A 23,235-nucleotide genomic window follows, 5' to 3' on the forward strand; every position below is an offset into this window, starting at 1 on the left:
TAGTAATAACCACTGTGCATAGTCTTTCACTATCCTTGAAAGATTTTTATCCATATTCATGTATATGAGAACATATGAAAAATATACTTTTATTTTCTTTGTCAAATCAAGGTAAGTAAATCACTTAATTTTTGAGACTTTTTGAGACTTAACTATATCGTGGCATATATCAGTTTAGTATTCCATTGTATGGATATACTACATTTTATTTCTTCATTCACTAACTGTTGGATATTTGGGTTGTTTCTAGTTTTTGGCTGTTTGGATTAAAGCTACCATGAACAGGGGATCCCTGGGTGGCTCAGCGGTTTGGCGCCTGCCTTTGGTCCAGGGCGTGATCCTGGAGTCCCGGGATCGAGTCCTGCGTCAGGCTTCCGGCATGGAGCCTGCTTCTCCCTCCTCCTGTGTCTCTGCCTCTCTCTCTCTCTCTCTCTCTCTCTCTCTGTCTATCATAAATAAATAAATAAACAAATCTTAAAAAAAGAAAAGCTATCATGAACATTCATATATGTTTTTATTTATCTTGAGTACCTACAGGTATAGTTTTTTGGTTGTATAGTAATGTGTATTTTACTTTATGAGAAACTACCCACCTGTTACCCAAAGTGGCTGTGCCATTTTGCTTTCACACCAGCAAATTTATCAGAGTTCCACTTCATAATCTGTAATACTTGACATTATCAGCTTCTTAAAATTTTAGCTATTTTAGTGGGTGTTCAGTGATATTTTACTGTAGTTTTAATTCACATTTCCCTGATAACCAGTAATGTTGAGCACTCTCTCATTTGCTTATTGGGTATTTTGTTATCTTCTTTCTGAAGTTCTGTTTGAATCTTTACCCATTTAAAAAAAAATGGATTGTCATTAAACCATTTGAATTCTGTATGTATTCTGAATATAAGTGCTTTGTCATGTATGTGTCGAATATATATTTTCTTTCAATCTCTAATTTACATATTCCTTGATGATCACTTTTTTAATTTTGATGAAGTAGACAAATAAATAACTAGATTGTTACAGGACCACAATTCTTTTGCATAATTGTTGTAGCTATTCTTAATCATCTGCATTTCCATACAGATTTTAGAACCAGCTTATCAGTTACTATATTGACAGCATAGAATTGAGTTTGCTTTTTTATCCAGTCTGACAATTTCCTTTTTTTAACTGAAACATTTAGACTTTCACTCTCTAGTTTGGTAGCCACTAGCTGCATGTGGCTGTTTAAATTTAAATCAGTAAAATAAAATTTTAAAAATCAGCTCCTTCCTGTTGTACTGCTCAGATACCAAATACTTCCACCATCACTGGTTTAGACCACTTACATTTAATGTAATTATAGATTTGGCTAGGTTTAAGTTTGCCAATATGCTGCTATTTTCTCTTTGTCCCACTTATTCTTTCATTTTTCTTTTTCTGTGCTTTATGGTCAATATTTTTATTATTGCATTTCATCTTTTTTTAAAATTTTTATTTATTTATGATAGTCACAGAGAGAGAGAGGGAGAGAGGCAGAGACATAGGCAGAGGGAGAAGCTGGCTCCATGCACCGGGAGCCAGACGTGGGACTCGATCCTGGGTCTCCAGGATCACGCCCTGGGCCAAAGGCAGGCGCTAAACCACTGCGCCACCCAGGGATCCCTATTGCATTTCATCTTTATTGACTTATTGGCTATACCTCTTTGCTCTTTTGTTTTTTAAAAATAGTAATTGGCATAGGCTTTAATTTACCACACATATCTTCAAACAATATTATAATACTTTATGTATAATAGAGAAACCTGACAACAGTTGCTTGCTCTCTATTCCCTCTCCCATTTGTTGTGCTGTCACTGTCATACATTCTACTTCTCCATGATCACAAATTCTGCAATACATTATTGTTTTTGTTGCTTTAAGCAATTATATGTTCAAGAAATTAAAACCAACAAAAAAAATTCTCTTACATTTACCTACATTTCTACCTAGTTTTCATTCCTTTTTGTAGATCTGGTGTCATTTTCCTTTCTATATATTGTCATTTTCCTGTCTCTTAAGAACTTTTAGCATTTCCCATAGTGTAAGTCTACTCTTAGTGAATTTTCTCCAATTTATCTTTTGTCTGACAATATCTTCCTTTGACTTTCATTTGTGAATGATATTTTCATTGGATATGGAGTTCTAGGTTGTCATTTTTTTCTTTTGGCATTTTATTGATGTTGTTCTCTTGTCTTATGCTTTGCATTGTAGTTTATGAGAAACCTGTAGTCACTTTATATGTTTTACTTGTGTGTAATATGTCTTTCCACATCTGGTTGCTGGTAAAGTTTCTCTTTAACTTTGTTTTGAAACATTTTGCTCTACTGTGCCTAGTTGTGGGTTGCCCTGGATTTTACCTGTCTGTAATTGATAAAATTTTTGGATCTCTGAGTGCATGTTTAGAAAATTGAAAAAATTTTGGTTACTATATTAGATGTTTCCTTCTTCCCTCACCCAGTCTCTCGCCCCATCTTTTCTAAATGGTATTCTAGTTATAGGTATGTAAGATCATTTGATATTGTCCCATAGGTTTTTTGGGGGGGTTTGGGGAGGACTTTATTACAGTTTTATTTTTTCTTCAAAAGGTTTTTAGTTTGGATAGATAAGGATATTCAGCTTAGATAATAACTATTGAACAAATGTTTTCTCCATTGTTTGATCTCCTGTTAATACTGTTTAATATGTTTTTTATTTCAGATGTTGCATTTTTCCTTCTAGGAATTCCATTTGTTGACTTTTGTTGTTGAGAGCTTTTATATCTCCCTTGTAATTTGTCACCCATTATACCCATCTCTTTTTCTGTAGAAAAAAAGCATATTTTTCTTCTTCAGCTTATTTATCATAGTTATTTTAAAGTTCTTATCAGCTGATTCAATATCTGGTTCATTTATGGATCTCTTTCTATTGATTTTTTTTCCCTATGAATCACATCTTTCTGCTTCTTCTTCTGTAGTAATTTTTTTATTGTATAGTAGCTGTTGTGGATAGTACATTACAGAGTGCTGGATTCTGATTTCTTCTTCTGAAGAGTGTTGACCTTGGTTCTGGCAGGTAGTAAAATACTAGCTTGTTATGTTGTTCATGTTGAGCCGTGGTTATATGCTTTATTAGGGCAAGTCTATTTCAGTTGTTTACTAGGGAACACTTCTGATTCCTGGGATGTGACCCTTACTCCTAAAATGTGGTCCATATAGGTTTTTAGTGGAAAGCCTGAAGTGTTTATTGAGCCCCTTTAATTTACAGAGCTAAAATTCAAGCCCCCCAAGATGGCATTCTTGAAAACTCTACATAGCTCCTTCCAATTTCCATTTCCACCTTGCTAGGCTCTTTTGCCTTCTCACTGTATTTGTGCAGTTCAGTGATTAGCCAGAGATTTGAGGCAAGTGCATTTGCAGATTTTGGACTCCCTCATTTCTGGAATTTTCTTCTTCAATTTTCAGCTCTTCTGCCTTCCCTTACTTCCAACTTCTCAACTCAGTAAGACTACCACTTCTATCTGGAGGTCTGTCTTTTTTTGCGCAGCATTGACTGGGGTGTGCCCTCAGAAAGACTGAGAAAATGTGCATCTCACCTTACATGGTTTCCTCCTAAGAGTATCATTCCTTCTAGTGTCTGTTGGCCTTTGGTTGCACTGCATTGACTTGGAAGAATAGATTGTTATTAGCAGGGACATTAATATGACATAAGTTACTCTGCCACTACTGGGAGCTGAAACTGTTTAATTTTGTATTGTACTTTTTTCATGTGATATTTTAATGTAAAACTTAAGTTACTAAATATTTATCATAAACATCTATAATAACTTTATAAACATTCCATTTTGTGAGTAAATATGCCATAGCTTACCTGAGTATTTTCTTATTTTTTGGAAATCAAACATTTGAATGTTACAAATAATGCTGGACTCCTATTGTAGGAAGAGAATAAGAAATGTGTATGTGTTTTCAGGTTCTGGAAACAGGTTTCTCACAAATTTACTTAATATCGTTGTATCTTGGTGAAGGTATAATGATCATAAAATCCTTAGTTTCTTTGGTAAATTGTATTTATCCTTTCAGATGTGCTGTATCCTATTTCAGTAAAAGTTTTTTTTTGTTTGTTTTTCTTCATTTTTTTTAAATTATTGATGTTGTCTTTGTTTTCCTTCAGCAAAAAAAGGGAAATATTCGTTCTTTAACTATGTCTGGCCATGTTGGCTTTGAGAGTTTGCCTGATCAGCTGGTCAACAGATCCATTCAGCAAGGCTTCTGTTTTAATATTCTCTGTGTGGGTAAGTGCCAGACTCTTCCTTGAAATTATTCCTTTACATTCCTTGTGTTCTCTTCACTCCTGGAAGCCGTATGATGCTCATGCTATTAATTTGAGATCATGATTGCAGATTTTTTTCAGTTACTTAAATTCTATCAGTTTTGTTTTTTTTAGTTGTACTGCTTTAAACATTTTTGTTCTTTGAATATTTTAGTGCTTTCCTCAGAGTTCTGAGTAACTTAGTATCTATACTCACTTTATGTTCTGCTAATGACTCGGTGGGTGAGCCTTAACTTGTATGTCTTTAAAAGACAATTCAACCTTTGGAATGTTTGAAATATTTGGGATCCTTGAAACCAGTCTAGGAGTTCTATTTTTTCTCATTTGTCCTCTGCACCTGTGAAGATGTACCTTTGTTTTTTTCAGGAGAGACTGGAATTGGAAAATCAACTCTGATTGACACATTGTTTAATACTAATTTTGAAGACCAGGAGTCCTCACATTTTTGCCCACATGTTAGACTTAAAGCCCAGACATATGAACTCCATGAAAGTAATGTTCGATTGAAATTGACCATCGTGAATACAGTAGGATTTGGTGACCAAATAAACAAAGAAGAGAGGTACACATTTTCTTATTGTAATAAAATAGGTTTTTCTTATTTCAACACATTTGTCTTCCTTTCTTTCCAGACTTCACTTTTTGTTTTTTAATAATTCAGCAATGTTTTGTTCTTAATAAATCGGCATTTTTATATCTAGTTGTCTTAATTTTTTAGCATAATTTAACTTCACATTATAGAAATGTATATTTTGGCAAAAATTGCCTTAATTATTTTTTCATATGCCAATTTGGTGTATAAGTGATTTGGGGCAGTCCAGGTGGCTCAGCGGTTTAGCGCCACCTTCAGCCCAGGGTGTGATTCTGGAGACCCGGGATTGAGTCCCATGTCAGGCTCCCTGCATGGAACCTGCCTCTCTCTCTCTTCTCTCTCTCTCTCTCTCTCTCTCTCTCTCTCTCTCTCTCTGTCTCTCATGAATAAATAAATAAAATCTTTAAAAAACATAAGTGATTTGTACTAATTTTGAGGCAGGACTTAACTTTGTTGAAGGAAAAAAAAAAAAACCAAGACATAAAATGGCAAATATATAATGGCCAAATCCATGGTGCGTGAATTTTTCTCTGTGTGTGGAATTCTAAGCAAATCAGCCAGGTCCATTATTATTAAGCATTACAGGAAAGGTTTGATAGTGAAATTGTTGTTTATATTTTATGTTATGTTATTATTTCTCCTGTGGTATTATAAAGAATGATTATAGATTCTGTATGAAATTTAAAGTATGAAACAGGGAAATAGATTGGGGTAAAGCAATAACTTCTGTTATTTTTCCTTTTTGAAATATTTTCATTATTAGAGCTAATTTTCTAATTTCCTAAAATTTGCTTTAGAAAGGAAAGAGTTGCATAATTGACTCCCTTTAATGTGACTTACATTTGCCTTTTCAGCACATTTATGTGGACTTTCTAGAAAAAGCAGGTTAGTTGTAAAGTCAGAAGCCTATGACATGTTACTTTAAATCTTCACAATTTCAGGATGCCTGGGTGGCTCAGTGGTTGAGCATCTGCCTTTGGCTCAGGGCCTGATCCTGGAGTCCCAGAATTGAGTTCCACATCAGGTTCCCTGCAGGGAGCATGCTTCTTCCTCTGCCTATATCTCTGCCTCTCCCTGTGCCTCTCATGAATAAATAAATAAAATAAAATCTTTAAAAATAAATAAATAAATCTCTATAATTTCTTTATAATTTTATATGTAGAGGTCTTAGACAGCTTTACTTAAATTTATTCTTAGGTATTTGGTATATTTGATGCTCCTGTAGATGATAATTTTTAGAAATACCTCATTTTCTGTTTTGGTGTATAGAAAAATAGTTGATTTTGCAGATAGTGACTTTTGTAAATTCTCTGATTAATTCCAACAATTCATCTCCAAATTTGTGTAGATTTTCTATGTATATATAATAGTATAATCTACAAGTAATGAATTTATATTTCTGTTCTCAGTTTGTTTTAAAATAAGTTTTATTGATGTATCATTTACATAGAATAAATGAAATGCACTGAGTTTAGTGTACAATTCAGTTAATTTTGACAAATACATAGTTTTGTAACTACCATCATGACTATAATATAGGAAATATCCATAGTCTTGGGTTCTTTCCTCACATGTATGTGAAAATTAGTGTTTCACCACAGACTGGAGGGAACCACCGTCTATCTAGATCTTCTGTTGGTGCAGCTGCCTTCTATTCAGTGTTCTTGCCTAAAATTCTAGTTGCCTTGGCCTCCCTGAACTCCTGTTTCTGTTTCAACTCAGTAAGTTTGCTAGGCTTTATGCTCTTTTGTGCTGTTCCTGGAAACTCCGGCAGTAAGCTGGGGGAGTCATGAAGCTTATCTCATTTATTTCCCTTCTCAACAAACACTTTTATATATTGCCTGTTGTCTGGTGTCTGAAAGTATTTTTTTTTTTTATATTTTATCCAAGTTTCTAGTTGTTCAGAGTGGGAGAGTAAATCCAGTCCTGGTTTACTTCATCATGGCTGAAGATAGTTTTTATTTTTCTGTCTCCCATTTTTAAAACCTGATTGTGTGGGTAGGACTTATAGTATGTTAGATAATCAGTGGTATTAATGGGTTATCTTTGACGTGTTTCAATGCAAGGGAGAGTTTTATTTTTACCATTTATAATGCTTATTTGCTTTTTTTTTTTAAAGTTGGCCTAAGGAAGTTCCATTGTATTACTGGTGAGAGGTTTTTTTTTAATCATGAATAAATATTATCCGATATTTTTTGTTTTTGCATTCTGTAGAGAAGATTATACATTTTCTTCTTTAATCTTTAACAAGATGAATTATAGTAACTGATTTTTCATTGGTAAATTAGCCTTGTACAGTTTTATATTCTTTTTATATTATGTATAAAGTCAGAATTATTTTTCCCTGAAGTGATTGGTGGGACTCACTAGTAAAACCATTTCAGTCTGGAGTTTTCTGAGATTTTTAATTACTAATTTAATTTTCTTTAATGATTATAGGACAATTTAGAGTTGTTTTATTTAGAGACAGTTGTAATATTACATTCTTCTAAGAATCTGTCCATTTCATCCAAATTTTCAAAGATATTTACTTAAAATATTTGATAATATATTCCTAATATCTTTTGATTGCTTACATCATCTATGATGATATCTGCATTTCCTTTTCTGATTTGGGTTATTCATGCTTGTTTTATTTTCCCTTTGATTAGTCTCAACAAAGCTTTATTGGTCTATTTGGCTTTTACAAATTTTGGCTTTATTATTGGTCCTCTCAATTTTATATTGTTTGTTTTCCTACTTATTTCTGCTTTTACACCTAAATTTACATTTCTTTGGGTTTTGATCTAATTTGCTCTAATTTCTCATTGATTCTCAACCTTATGCACATAAGATTATAAATTATTTACCCCTGTTTGTTTTTTCCTTTGGTTCTCATTCATTTTGCCTTTTCCCCCTTATCCGCTTGGTGATATTTTTATTGTAGTTCTCATGGTCTTTGAAATACTATTTGCAGAGATACTTTGAGGTCCAAGATGAAGTTGTCTTCCTTTGAACAGATTTGGATTTGTTCATATTAGGTCCCTGTTGGCATTAATACCCTGAGGATCCTTAAACTCATTTCATGTCTTGGGGTTCTCAGCATCAAAGAGGCACTGTGAGCCTGGGCTGCATACATGTGTGAGGGCAGACCCTGTGGCTTTAAGTTCTCAAGGACTATTTTTTTTCCTTTCCTTTTATTTTCCCTGCTTCATTTAGTGCCAGGGCAACCTTTCCTACAGAACCTGGGGAGTGGGGAGGAATTGTAGGTTAATTTCTAGTTCATTCTTACCCTGAAGGTATAGGCTTTTAAGATCAATGATTTTTATATTTTAAGCCATTATCCTTTGTTTCATTGGAAGACTGAGTTGCAGTGTATTGGAAATGGAAATCTAGGGCAAATTACTGTGGAAGAATTCCTAACAGTACGCTATTTATTTAGTAGAAAATGTTTCAATTTTCATTTATGACAAGCGTAATGCAGCATGGTCAGGTAGAGGACTGTCTATGGCCATTAGGTCATAAAATGGGTCATGTTACTAATCTCTTTCAAGGCATTAATAAATACCTCTTTGAATTTTTTATGTTAAACATGTACTTACAGATTAATTTTAACTGTTTTGTTATTTTTGGGAGGGAATTGTGTTGGATCATATTTAGACAAATTTCCCAAGGATGGTGTTCCTGGTAGTGAATACATGTGTTCCTAACACTCTCTCTGATCATGTTCAAAGCATATGCTAGGTGTTGTGTAGAACATAGAAGTATAAGATACTGTCTGTCCTCACATGGTTTACCATCTGCATGGGAAGGACAAGGTAGTCAGTGAGAGTAAAAGAGGTGATGATCCTTAAGGACTAGAAGGATCAAGCAGATTTATGGAAGAATTCAGTTCTGTGCACATGTACTGAGTACCTTAGCTGCACAAAGCACAGCTCCATTTGGGCTACAAAAATAATTATAAAAGTGTCCAGGGAATTTGACAGAGGAACAATTTGCTATTATTTTCACTTGGAAAACCAGATTTACTTAATAAGAATAGTTAAGAGTAGAACATTGAATTATATAGGTAGTGATTTAGTATATCAGAATGAAGTGGGACATTCACAAATTAAGGTGAATGCCCATACACATGGAGTGTGACATGATTCGCACCTTGGAGGATGAACAGAATGAAGTAGCTAATGGGAAAAGGCATGCCAGGGAGAGAAGTGATCTAAGCAAGGACTCAGAACATAGAGTGTGTGTGTCTTTCCTTTGTAATTAAAGATAAAATCATGCCTGCATTACTAGTTACTTTCATTTGATGTATATCTTTCCTCTTTATTTTGTTGCTGTTCTTTATGTCTTATGAATCTGATTTAAGAAACAAGAAATCACAGAATTTGACTTAAATAACTTTTAAGTTATTAATACTCATGACTTTTGTTGGTTAAATAACATGTCATGTCCACGTTGGTTATAGTTCAGTGCCTGGCCTCATTCAGCACTCTGGCAAGTATGGGAACTTTTATCAGAAAGGGGTGCAGTATATGTAAGAATGAGTTCGTGTACATTCAGTTTCTATAAAGCAATTTAAAGCACAGGTTGTACTTATGGTTTTGAAATACTACCTTTGTACATGCATGTTCTGTGCACTTTGTTTTATTACTAAAGTTCTCTGTTTAGCAAAGATAGTAGCTATTTATTCTTAAAAATATAGATCTCACACTTTAGAATTACATAAATATCTTATTAAGGTAGCATGAGTAAGCTCGATTAAATAATTTAATGTTTATTTTTTCAGCTACCAACCGATAGTTGACTACATAGATGCTCAGTTTGAGGCCTATCTCCAAGAGGAGCTGAAGATCAAGCGCTCTCTCTTTAACTACCATGATTCTCGAATCCACGTGTGCCTCTATTTCATCTCACCTACAGGTCACTCTCTGAAGACACTGGATCTCTTAACAATGAAGAGCCTTGACAGCAAGGTGGGCTTGGAAAAGGAATGAATTTATCATGCTTTAATATTTATTTACAATATTTTTATAGCATGTAAATATATTTTAACTTTTATTCTGTGCATTTTAAAAACATTTGATAAGTTTCAATCTTAGATTATTCCAGAGAAACTCAGTTTGAAAGACGAGCTGCAAAGAGAATACAATAACATAAAATTTTAGTCCTGTTTTTTAGTAATTAAACTGCATGCCAGAATTTATTTGATACTAATTTTACTTTATGATGCTGTTAAGTAAAAAGAAGTTCATTGAAAAAGAGGAAGGTCTAATGTTTCATCATGTGTTATAGTATATTATGCTTTGATTTGAACTATACCAAGAAAGCCTATTTTTTAATTTCTGAACCAAGGAGTTATATATAAATGCAGGGAGCTATGAAAAATAATATCTACAAATTAACTTACTTGATTTAAAAATCTGTGTAAAAGGTGGTTGAAGACTATGATCTTGTACTAAAAAGACTCCACACAGTTTTCTCGTAACCTCTGATGGTATAAGAAATGCAGCTTTCATTATCCTGGCTAATGATTTTATGAGATAGGATTCAGGAAGAAGGGCATTCTGGCAAGTACTACTTTCTGTGTAGAAATCGATATGGAAAGCATAAAGCTGCTAGTGAAGTTGTGGTATGTAGGTTGATTGACTTTTGGCTAGTTGCATAGTCCTCTGGCTTTAGCCAAAACTTGATGAAGATTATGTGATAGTCTACTCATCTGATCAGATGTTATAACCATTTATCCAGTATTTTCATAGTTGAGTCTGATTATATGGAAATTCATAAAATAACATAAAATCAAGCATGTGTGAGTTTGTCTTAGCTAGACAGAAGCAACATAATATAATCTCTATAAACAGCATAGAAGTTGGTGTCAGTGGAGGCTGGTTTTATGTATCAGCTCTGTCACTTAATAGCTTTGTGTTCTTCAGCAAGTTTTTATAGCCTCCTGAGCCTCCATTTCCTCAACTCTAAAATAAAAAATGAAGGGGCAGATGTGAGGATTAATTAAACTGATAGCTTGTCTTTTGTCCCTAAAAGCAGAATGTTCCATTGCTTCACATAAAAGTTACCTTATGCAAACAGTGACAAGTTACCCTCAGTGTGAAACATCTCTTTCCCTCCCGCCAATGTACAAATAAACATGCGTGTAGCTTTCAGCCTGTGGTGTACCCTCCCAGCCTAATTACAGTGATATTCTTGGCTAGGAATGCCTGAGGTACTCCCCCAACCATATTACTCATGGCAACCCCACAGACATCCTCCCCAGGGCCAGTGTCATGGCTCGGCCAGCCCTTGTGGCTCTTACTCTGATCTCAGGATGCACTTCAGCTAGATACAATGAGAGAACTCTGAAGAACAAGATCTATTACTCACAGGTCCTGGAGGGCACATAACATGCTGGAGGGCCACACGATGAGATCAAGTGTGAATCTGGGCTCTGCCTTTATTAGGGCTGAGGGTCAAGTATCTAGGGTTTCATAGATACACTCTATTAGCAAATTTAAAGCGTAAGAGCGGGATTAGGGCATGGGGAGGAAGAAGTAGGGTCACTCAAGTGCTCAGTTATCCAGGTCACCTTGGTTTCCTAAAAGGGGAACTCTCCGGGGGGGGGGGTGGCTTTGTGTCTTATTCAGTTTTGATAATAACTGTGCCATAGGTTGGCAGTATGTTTGTTCGACATGCATGTCTTTGAAGTGAGTACCTTGGCAATGAAAAGCTTAATGTCAGGCACTTAAACTACAGGCACTTAAACTACAGTGTGCTTTCACTATTTACTGTGGAATCAATTATAAGTTATTAACCTGGCATAATTTAATGACAGTCTAAGTATATAATACTGAAACCAAGAACTTAGCATCAAATTTTTATGTACTTTAACTAATTTAGCATGAAAGCTGTTTACCCACAGTTGCTGGTAAGTCTTCATGGGTAAAGAAAAAATCTTTATTTCCTGTGAAGCATATTTATAAGAATAATAAATCCAAATATACACAGTAAGTTAGTGTGAAATTGGAGAAGAGCAAGAAATTTAAGAATAGGATTTTTTTTTCTTTTCCTTTTCATTCTGAAAATTAAATTGGTATCTCACTCTCATGATACAATGACTAGTTAGCCTGAAGTTTTTCACTAAAACCAACTAAATAGGGGCTCTTGGGTGACTCAGTCAGTTAGATATCTGCCTTTGGTTCAGGTCATGATCTCCAGGGCCCTGGGATTGAGCCCCATGTCGGACTCCCAGCTGAGCAGGGAGTTTGCTTCTCCCTCTCTCTCTGCTCCTCCCCACTGCTCGTTCTCCTCCTCTCTCTCAAATAAATAAATGAAACCTTAAAAAAAAAAAATGAAAACAAAAAGCCTTTAAACCCCTACATTTGTGGAGACATTAATCTTCTATGGGACTAATGTTGTAAAGTTAGTCTTCATGACACCGGATTTTTTCCTCTCTGGTCAGTAATAGGACTTTAAGGCTGGGAATAGTCATCAGCATTTTCAGTTGGTATTTATAAAATTTTCTTCCTTCAACATCTAGGTAGGAGCCTCTCACAACAGAGTACAGATTACATGGATCCATTGGGGAGGGGATCTGCCAAAATGAGAGGCAAAGAAGAAACTCATTTGCTTCATAGTTTTGCCGAGGGATCATTTACCCTGATTATTTAGTATTTAGATTATTAAGACATAAAAAATACTTAGTGAGGGCAGCCCAGGTGGCTCAGCAGTTTAGCGCCGCCTTCAGCCCAGGGCCTCATCCTGGAAACCTGGGATCGAGTCCCACATAGGGCTCCCTGCGTGGAGCCTGCTTCTCCCTCTGCCTGTGTCTCTGCCACTCTCTCTCTCTCTCTCTCTCTCTCTAATAAATAAAATCCTTAAAAAAAAAAAAAAACTAGACATTAAAAAAAAATACTTAGTGAATTAAGCAGATGATCTCAGCTTCCTGCTTATATTTGGTATGTGATAGAATTATAAGAGACTTTGAGAAAGAGAAGAAAATGTAAGATTTCTTTTTTTTTTTGAAAATGTAAGATTTCTAACCCTAAATTCAAATGTAAGATTAATTATAAGAACTCTGTTTTTTAAAAGCAGTTACTATTAAGGCCTGCATCTGTAGGAATGATTGTGTAGGAGAATGTGGTGGCATTGACAGCCAGTGATTATCTAGGTTAGGAATTGATAAGCTTTTTCTGTGAAGAACCAAGCAGTGAATACTTTAAGCTTTACAGGCCATATGGTCTCTGAGGTTAACTACTTATCTCTGCTATTGGAGAATGAAAGTGGCTGTGGGTAATATGTAAATGAATGGGCCTAGCTGTGTTCTAGTAAATCTTTCTTTATATCAACAGGCAGTGAGCTAGACCATACATAGTGTGTTCATCCCCTGATCTAGGTTAAGGAAGTTTGTCAGATATTGAGTGGTTTTGAATGTGAATTAAAAAGTAAATCCTCAATTACAATATTTTGTTTTTCTTTATTATTGATAGGTAAACATTATACCAGTGATTGCCAAAGCAGATGCAATTTCTAAAGCTGAATTACAGAAGTTTAAGATTAAGCTCATGAGTGAATTGGTTAGCAACGGTGTCCAGATATATCAGTTCCCAACAGATGATGAAACTATTGCTAAAATCAATGCTTCAATGAATGTAAGCTCCTAGTTGAATGTTAATTCTGTTTACATGTGAAGAGTAATTTATAAGTGACTTTCCTACTAACACATTTTCTTTTTTTTTTCCTACTAACACATTTTCATTTATATCTTCCAAAAAGACTTTTAGAGTTGGAAAAAATATATGAGAATATATTTTTGAGCATATTTTCTTTCCTCTACTTTCAACTAAATAACATGATACATTGGCAAGGCTGGGATACTCCTTTTGTGGTACTGTACTTATTAATTGCCTTAGAAAGATGCTTTTTATCCTGTCTTTAAAAACATGGGAAGTCTATACTCTCCCTTGGAATGCTTTGGAATCTTAAAATCTTTAAGGACACCTTTCTAATCTGGTAGTTAAGCTCATCCTTCCTTACAGTGTCAGACTTAACGTATTAAACATTGACATAAACTTTCATTTAATATAATTGAAGTTGGCTAAGTTCTTTGTGTTACTTTCTTCGGGCTACTAAATTTCTTAAGTATCTGGTTATATTTTAAAGGGTTATTAGTTTTGACTTAGCCATAGTTCTTGTGGGAGTTATTAACCTTCCTGAGACTGTTCACTTACCTACAAAATTGGGTTAATACCTGCGAATGGGTCATTGTGAGGATATAGTTTGTTCACTGCCTAACACAGTGACATTCAGTAACTGTTCATGCCACTTCTCCTTTTCCTTTTCTCACTTTTCATTAAGATACTTTATTTAAATATATATAAAGCTGACTAATAGAAAAGAAGTGATCTCAATACCTATATGTTATATTGTCTTTAGATCTAATTTTATTTTTTGTGCTCACTTCGAATCATTTTTCAGGCACAATTAAGACACTAAGTGTCAATTACTAAACATAATACTTAGTAGTTTTACATTAGACTTTTGTCCTGTATTAATCCTCAGCTTCAGACAGACTGATCTACTCACTGTGCCCTAAAGCTAACTATTATGTGTTTGTTCAAAATCTTTTCCTCACCTAAGTTCTTACTGTCCTTGATCCATCTCCAGTTTGGGTTGTCTTCCTGCTCACAGTGATCCAAGTTTATGTAACGTTTACTGTACTTAGCACTGGCTTGGGACATTGTATTAGTATCGTATATCTATGCATACACTAAATATAGATAGATAGTTTTGTTATTTATTTTGTGTTTGTGAGTATATGTATGTGTGTAATTTCCCTAACATTGTCTTTTATGGCGGAGATAATACTGATCTTTTTCCCTTATTCCTATAGCATAATACCTTGCATGTGGGGAATGCTCAAAAAATAATTTTCTTTATGGGGCCTAAAATGTACTTTTATAGAAAAGTTTGCATATATTCACTGCCAAATTTAAAAATCAGAGGCACAGCAGATCATTTCAGTTAATAACTTTGTTATTTAGTAAATTTTCTCTAATACGTTATTTTCATAAAACTTTTTTAGTCATTTATCACAATGGTGTGAGATATGATTTGGTATCATGGTTCCTTTCCAGGGACATTTGCCATTTGCTGTTGTAGGAAGTATGGATGAGGTAAAAGTTGGAAATAAGATGGTCAAAGCTCGCCAGTACCCTTGGGGTGTGGTACAAGGTAAATGACATGAATAATGCCTAGGAATATGTATGTCACCTAACAGTCTGAAAGTTTACTTTCCGTGCATTCTCTGAGGTGATACTTATTTTGGGTTATGATTTAGTCATCAGAAAAGTGAAATGTGTTCTGTTTTGGCCAAGTCTATAGAGGCTGGGCGGAGCTTCCCCATTTTCTGCATTATACTACACATATTTTGTGCCTGGTGTGACAAGACAATCAGAAAGTAGGAAACACTAGTCAGGTACTTTGAACAGAATTTGAGTATAAATACTAGTGTTTAAACATGATGCATAAACTAAATACTAGGTACTTCTAGACATAATAAACCATCTTGTACATTAAAGTATCTTTAGTCATCAGAGTATTGCCAACTATTTCCAAAACAAACTAGTCAACCAATTAAAAAATTTTAAGATTTATCTAGCATTGTATGAATAAGTGATTAGTATTGTCTGGTTCATTTACTTGTGGTACTAATTAACGGGGAATGAGTTACCCCTACTAGGTACTGGTTTCCCAGTGCTGCTGCTTTTTTAAATTGACAAGTTTGGGGGATCCCTGGGTGGCACAGCAGTTTGGCGCCTGCCTTTGGCCCAGGGCGCGATCCTGGAGACCCGGGATCGAATCCCACGTCAGGCTCCCGGTGCATGGAGCCTGCTTCTCCCTCTGCCTGTGTCTCTGCCTCTCTCTCTATCTCTGTATGACTATCATAAATAAATAAAAAAAAATTGACAAGTTTGTAGTTAATAAGAAGTACTGACAAACAACATTTTTAATGTATAAAAAATATAAAAATAGTAATTGTGCTTAAAACTCCTGGTATAGTAACACATTTATATCTAGTCTTTTGGTCATCATAAGTCTAGAAGAAGGACTGTGTAAGGAGAACTAAATATATTTATTCACTGATTTGAATGGTGTCAAACACAGTACCGTAATTGTGGCATGGTTTAAAAAATTTTGATAATTATAGCATGTACAGATGGTATCTGGAGTATGCAGAATTACTACTTTGAAGTTTTAATTTTTTTTTTATTTACGATAGTCATACAGAGAGAGAGAGAGAGAGGCAGAGACACAGGCAGAGGGAGAAGCAGGCTCCATGCACCGGGAGCCTGACATGGGATTCGATCCTGGGTCTCCAGGATCGCGCCCTGGGCCAAAGGCAGGCGCCAAACCGCTGCGCCACCCAGGGATCCCTGAAGTTTTAGTAAAATAATGTTACAGACTCTTTAAGCACTTTGTAAAATGTCCTGAGGATGGTTTGTAAACTGCAAACAAAATATTAGTGAAATAACTGGAGCATATGGTAACAGAGTGTATTTCTTACCTGTTTATACCTTGCCTACTAGATTTAAAGCAGTCTCCTAATCTGTTCATTTACATTGCCTATAATTCAGCATGTATAATGCAAGAGTTTCTTTGTTGGTTATTTGTATAAAACAATCATAGATTTTAGACTGATCATTTCACTGTTATTTCAGATGTGTTTTTATAGATTCTTTCATTCAACAAATACTATGTGCCAGGAATTAAAAATTGGTGTTGCTGTTTTCTTATTTTTCTGGCTAGTGGAAAATGAAAACCACTGTGACTTTGTAAAGCTCCGGGAAATGCTCATTTGTACCAACATGGAAGATCTGCGTGAACAGACCCACATGAGGCATTATGAACTTTATAGGCGTTGTAAACTAGAGGAAATGGGCTTTACAGACCTGGGCCCAGAGAACCAGCCACTCAGGTAATGGGGATTTCTGGGAGGAGCCAACCAAGAGGAGGTTAGAGAAGATAGTACCTTGTTATGTAGCTAGGCTGTTGGAGAATGTGGTTTTCAGAAATTGGGCAAATCACGAAGTAGAATCATTTGCTTATGATTAACTATTATACTTCTCAAATCACTTGAGGCCTTCTTGCTTTTGAAAGGCCTCTAACACCTCATCTGACTCAAAAGTTTAAGAAAAAACGTATGGCAGAAGCCCATGATCTCAGTACATGCTGAAATGAAAGCTAAAGGAAAGAACTATAATTATTTGGTTTTATGTTTGTATTTTCCTGAAAATGATGAAAGTATATTTATCTGTTCTTCTAAAAGAAAGTTGGAATGTAAAAAAAAAAAAGTTGGAATGTGAATCATATTAAACCAAGAAAACCTTGGTTTTAATTCTGATGAAAGTTTGGAATGACTTAAACTTAGGAAAATGTCTTACAAAGGAAGAATGAAAGTGCTTGTAGGGAGTCAGGGATTAGACTGTTTTTTAAAATATTACAGGATAGTTATAAGAGTTTTAGAGCCTGATGACCTCCTTGCTCAGTAATTAGAGCATTCAATGTTATCAACTTGCTGGGTAATTTTATATGCAGCCACATTCCTGACTTATTTTCTTATTAAGATATGTAAATATGTGACTAATCCTTAACCTACTACATCAAATTAGATTTGGTGTAGCATTCCAGAACAGTTTTTGTGTGGCAGAAAGCATGAGATCTTTAGGAAAAACATTTTTTAAAACTCTGCTGTGCAACTAAGGATTTATTTTCCATTTCATTATTTGCAGTTTGGCGTTTCCCTGACTGTTAATATTTGCACTAGAGTACACACAAAAAGAAGGAGGAGAACATTATCAGTGCTGCCATTGCTTATGAACTTTGGGAAGGTTTAATGGTAGCTGAGGTTAAATTTTTTAATTTTTTTCAGTCTATGGATTTAATTAATGTTTTAACTCTAGAAGTATGGGAAATAAAGAATTATATGTACTTAACCCCTCCTCACCATTTCAGGCAAGCTGTGCTTTTGATTATGGGCCAGTTCTAATGAAATTATTTTCTCTATTGAAGATTTGGCTTCACTTCTCATTCTTTCAAGTCTGAGGTCTGAGGGTCAATTCAGAGGTCTCAGTGTATGTTACTAAGACACGGATCCTGAGTGAGAGCAAGTTGGACAACCTTGAAGTACTCCAAGAAGAGGGATTCAGGTTGCCTGATAGTTCAGTCATCAGACACCTGTTGAAGATTAAGAAATGCAGGTTCAGAATTTCCAGGGACGGAGCCTAAGAATCTGCATTTGAGTTAAAATTTCCATTCATTTAGCAGATATTTACTCTTTATCTCATCTGACTCACCTAGTGCTAGTCAGTGGGTACGTAAGCACTGTGGATTAAACAGAAACCCTGCCTTACAGAATTTCTGGGGTAGAGGTGGGAGGAGGACACTCTGGCCCTTTGTGGAAAATAGTGTCAGAGGCGCTGCTACAGTAGTTCTGATGAGACCATAAAGGCTTGGATTAGGGTGGTAGTGTAGAAGTGGTCAGGAGCACATTTAGGACATCTATTTCAAAGGTAAAGTTAATAGAACTCATTGATGGTTTGGATATGGGATGTAAAGGACAGAGGAATCAAGGATGATAACTTCAGTCACTATGTTTGACCTGAAGAATGACTGAATGGTGGTGATGTTTACTGATATGAGCAAGACTGGGGAAGGGATAGATTTTAGGGGTTATGGTTCATAATTGAGAGGTTTTAGACATGTTAAATTTAAGTTGCTTATTAAATATCACAGTGAAGGGGTGCCTGGGTGGCTCATAGGTTAAACATCCAATGTGTGGTTTCAAGTCAGGTCATGATTTCATGGGTCGTGGTATCAAGCCCTGCATCAGGCTCCATACTCAGTGGGGAGTCTGCTTGATGATTCTCTCACTTTGCCCCTCTGCCCACTCATGCATGCACATGTGTTCTCTCTCTCTCTCTAAAATCAATCAATTTATCTATCTTTTAAATAAATAAATATTCCAGTGAAGAGCTTCAGTAGGTTATTAAATAAATGAACCTGGCACTTAGGGAGAAGTTAAGGCTAGGTTAATAATTTGGGAGTCAACAGTGAATAATATGAAAAATCATAAACATTTTAAACGTGTCTAATATTTGCAAGGCTCTAGGCAAGTGCTGGGGATATCATACTGCGTAAGATCTTATAGACCTGGCTCTCATGGAGTTTACATTCTTATAGGGGAGGCCAAAATCAAATTGCACAATTAATCATAGCTGTGAAATGTACACTAGAGAAGAGATAGTATATAATGGGGAAGGGTTTCCTCACTTACTCTGGAAAATTAGAGAAGACTTTCTTGAGGCAGTTACTGTTTTGAGCTAATAATTTGGGGAAATCAGAGCAAGACGTGAAAAGACTGCAAGCAGAGAGAAAATAACATCTCTAAGGCTCTGTCAGGAAGTCAGTGTAGCTGGAGAGTAGACAAGTTGGGTGGCATAAGATTGAGAGAACAGGTAGGCAGGAGTCTAACTGCAGAGGACCTGGTTGGGATTTGGGCTTTGTCCCAGGGGAAAGGCAAAACCATTCAAGGAGTTATATATTTGCATTTGAAAAATCACTTTTAGCTGTAAGGCAAAGAAGGCATTAACCCTTTAATGTGCAAAGATGCTTAGGAGAGACCAATGGGAGAATATTGCGTGGACTAAAGTAAAAGTGGTGAAAATAGAACTGGACATGTTTGAGACATATCTAAAAGATGAAATGAAAGAACTTAGTAACTGGGTATAACGAGTTCTAAAGAAGCAGAAGACGCTGCTTAAAAAGAAGATTTCTAGTTTCCTAGTATTATAGTTTCATTGGCTAGGTAGATGGTTGTACCTTTCAATGAGATAAGTATCTCTGGATGGATTGGCCTTTTTTGTGGAGCAGCAGTGATGGGCATAATAGAGAGCATAAGCTTGGTTTGGGACCTGTTGACTTGAGTTTCCTCTGAAACATACAAGTGACAATGTTGAATAGGCATTTTGGTATTTTTCTGGAGCTCAGAAGAAAGGGCTGGGCCAAAGGAATAAACCTAAGAGTCATCAGCATTTAGATGGCTAACTAAATGTATGAATATGGATGAGATTGCTGGGAGAGAGAAGTACATCCGGAAAGAAAGGTGCCTTAGAATCAGACTTGAGTCACTCTATTGTTTGTCAGCCAGAGAAGCAAATAGAAGAGATTGAGAAGCCTTGGGTAGAGGAAGGAGAAAAGCCAGCAGTGTCATGTCTTGGAAGCCAAGTGAAAAGTTTCAGGAAAGAAGAGGTCAGCTGTGTTGAAGCTGAGGATCAGGTTCTCAATGTAGAAGTACAGCAGGGTAATACAATCCAGTTGTTTCCTTTACAGCTCTTTGAAAATAATGAAGACCACTCCATCTAAAACAAAAAGGGCAATAGTTGGAATACTACATCAGCCAAGAATTACAGGTTCAAAGGGAAGACTTAGAACAGGTAGAAACCAGTTTCATTCTATGCTGGGAGTGGAGCGAATGAACTCAAAAACCATTTCCAGCCTTTTTATTCTCTGGTTGACAGTTTATAGCCTGGTCCAGCAGGCCTGGCTTAGGACATGTACCCTTGTCCTGGCTGGAGTGGGCATGAATCTAATTAAGTGTCCCACCAGACTATATCCCTAGGGGGAAGAGGTAGCTCTCCAAAAGGTAATTAGGTTAACAGTACAAAAAGGAGGTATAGATAGATGGTGAGCAATCAGAATCAAAGATTGTTTAGAACATCCTTTTTTTTTTTTTTTAAGCATTTCTTCAGGAAACATTGGTTCACTGATCGAATGAAGAGTGGAAAATTGGAAAAATGAGGTTTTTCAGTCTATACCAGGTTAACAAGCAGGAAAGGATGGGGAACTAGATCTCAGTGTAAGCTGCCTGAGTCCTCTGCCCTTCGTAGGCTGCTCTCCTTCAGAGAGAAGACATTTCTTACTGGATTTCTTGAGTCAGGAATAGCAGAATGTTTGGCCTTACTGGATTTCTTGAGTCAGGAATAGCAGAATGTTTCTTCTCTTGGTATTTTCTCACTTGTGAATAAATTATTTGATAAAGCTTCTATAGTTTGTTGTAGCTTGATGTCTTAGGAAGGTTTTATGGTTTCAAGAAGTTACATTCTATTTTCTGGGCAATATTTTCCATTTAATTTGGCGAATACCTAACAATAGTCACTATGATTTGGTTGGCATGTAAAATCTATCTCTCAATATTATATCAATTTTAAAAAGTTTTATGAACCTGTGAAGATGACATTTATTTATTTATTTATTTATTTATTTATTGTAGTCACACACACAGAGAGAGAGGCAGAGACATAGGCAGAGGGAGAAGCAGGCTCCATGCACCGGGAGCCCAACGTGGGATTCGATCCTGGGTCCCCAGGATCGTGCCCTGGGCCAAAAGCAGGCGCTAAACCGCTGTGCCACCCAGGGATCCCCCTTTATTTCTTTTTACTACCCAGTCCTTTTCATTGTCAGACCTTTAGCTTGTTTTCCACTTATATTTTATTGTGAACAGTTAAGCTGAGTCATAGTTAGTGTCCTAATCTCTCAACACTTTTCACTTGCTTGTCATGAGGTCCCAGTAAATGGCATTATACCCTCCTCTAGTCTTAATTAATGGATCTTTAATTATTTAAGCTAGATCAGAAGTGCTTATAAATGTTCTTAAATCCTCAAGTTATTTTAGATTAACATAACCAGGGATCCCTGGGTGGCACAGCGGTTTGGCGCCTGCCTTTGGCCCAGGGCGCGATCCTGGAGACCCAGGATCGAATCCCATATTGGGCTCCCGGTGCATGGAGCCTGCTTCTCCCTCTGCCTGTGTCTCTGCCCCCCCCCCTCTGTGACTATCATAAATAAATAAATTTAAAAAAAATTTTAAAAAAATTTAGATTAACATAACCATTCTCATTCCCACAAGTTAGGCATCTTTAACATTTGAGTACAAAATCACTGCCATTTGAAGTGTTGAGGGACCTATATAGTTTTGAAAGGAAGATTTTTGTAGTATTTTAGAGTTGCTTACATTTTTTACATAATTTTATTCTGTCATAAAATTTGTGTCATTAGGGACGCCTGGGTGGCTCAGTGGTTGGGCATCTGCCTTGGGCTCAGGGTATGATCTTGGAGTCCCAGGATCCCACATCAGTCTTCCTGCAGGGAGTCTGATTCTCCCTCTGCCTATATCTCTGCTTCTCTCTCTTGTCTCTCATGAATAAATAAATAAAATCTTTAAAAAATAAAAATAAAATAAAATTTGTGTCTTTGGAACTCTCAAGAAATAAATAACTTCCTACATTTAGTCTACAGCAGAAATGGAAACAGTTCAACAGACTTTTTAGAACTGTATACAAAACAATGAAGTCAGGGATCCCTGGGTGGCGCAGCGGTTTGGCGCCTGCCTTTGGTCCAGGGTGCGATCCTGGAGACCCGGGATCGAGTCCCACATCGGGCTCCCGGTGCATGGAGCCTGCTTCTCCCTCTGTCTCTGCCTCTCTCTCTCTCTCTCTCTCTCTGTGATTATCATAAATAAATAAAAATTAAAAAAAAATTAAAAAAAAACCAACAATGAAGTCCTGAGTGAATGGACTGTAGTGATTTTCTTGATGAATGTGAGCATCTGAGAACTTTTTTCTTCCTCTTTATTTTCAACTTTGCTTTAAATCACTGATATTTGCAAGTATAGTAATGTGTTTCATTGAATATTCATGACAAGATACTTTTATACTAGAAAAAGCAAGAATTTTATATTAAAATAGCAAGAAAACTATTTTTCATTTTCATTTAATGAATAAATCCATGATTGTAAACAATTGTTGTGTTAGTTTTATGACACTAACTATATAAATTATTCCCTTACACATCTTCTAAACATTTCTTTACTTACAATTGACTTTTGGTTGTCAAGGTTGAAAAACAATGTGACGTGATGGAAAATAATCTTTTTATCAAAAGGTTATTTTGATAAAACAAAAATCTGACCTGATTCAAATTCCAGCTTTTTACTTACCAACCATGTTACTTTGATTACTTTACCTCTCTGAGTTTTAGTTTTCTTATCTGTAAAACAGAGTATAAGTGCTTGTTCTTCACGGATGCTATGGGAATTGGGTAGAGAAAGAATTCCAGAAAAGTACCTTGCTGGTAGCAGCTATTCAACAAATGTTAGGTCTTTTCTTTGCCAGTTAGATTTATTTTCCTCTTAAGCAACTCAAGTGCTTACATAAACAGATAATGAGAACTTCTTTAAACTTACATTTGATATGAATTCAAAACTTTAATTAAATCAAGTTTGTTTATAAAGA

At 35.8% G+C, this 23,235-nt stretch overlaps 1 protein-coding gene across 1 annotated transcript in view; it reads left to right on the forward strand.

Moving 5' to 3' along the window:
* The window catches only part of SEPTIN10 (septin 10), a 52,504-nt gene that overhangs the window by 20,066 nt on the left and 9,203 nt on the right, over positions 1 to 23,235 (forward strand). The window contains exons 3-8 of the mRNA XM_055328886.1: positions 4,168 to 4,288; positions 4,693 to 4,888; positions 9,684 to 9,870; positions 13,375 to 13,536; positions 15,022 to 15,118; positions 16,694 to 16,862. Coding sequence (XP_055184861.1) covers positions 4,168 to 4,288; positions 4,693 to 4,888; positions 9,684 to 9,870; positions 13,375 to 13,536; positions 15,022 to 15,118; positions 16,694 to 16,862 — 932 coding nt within the window. The remainder of the gene's footprint in view (positions 1 to 4,167; positions 4,289 to 4,692; positions 4,889 to 9,683; positions 9,871 to 13,374; positions 13,537 to 15,021; positions 15,119 to 16,693; positions 16,863 to 23,235) is intronic.

The sequence above is a fragment of the Nyctereutes procyonoides genome, unplaced genomic scaffold (genome assembly GCF_905146905.1).
Source record: "Nyctereutes procyonoides isolate TBG_1078 unplaced genomic scaffold, NYPRO_anot_genome, whole genome shotgun sequence".
Taxonomy (NCBI): Eukaryota; Metazoa; Chordata; class Mammalia; order Carnivora; family Canidae; genus Nyctereutes; species Nyctereutes procyonoides.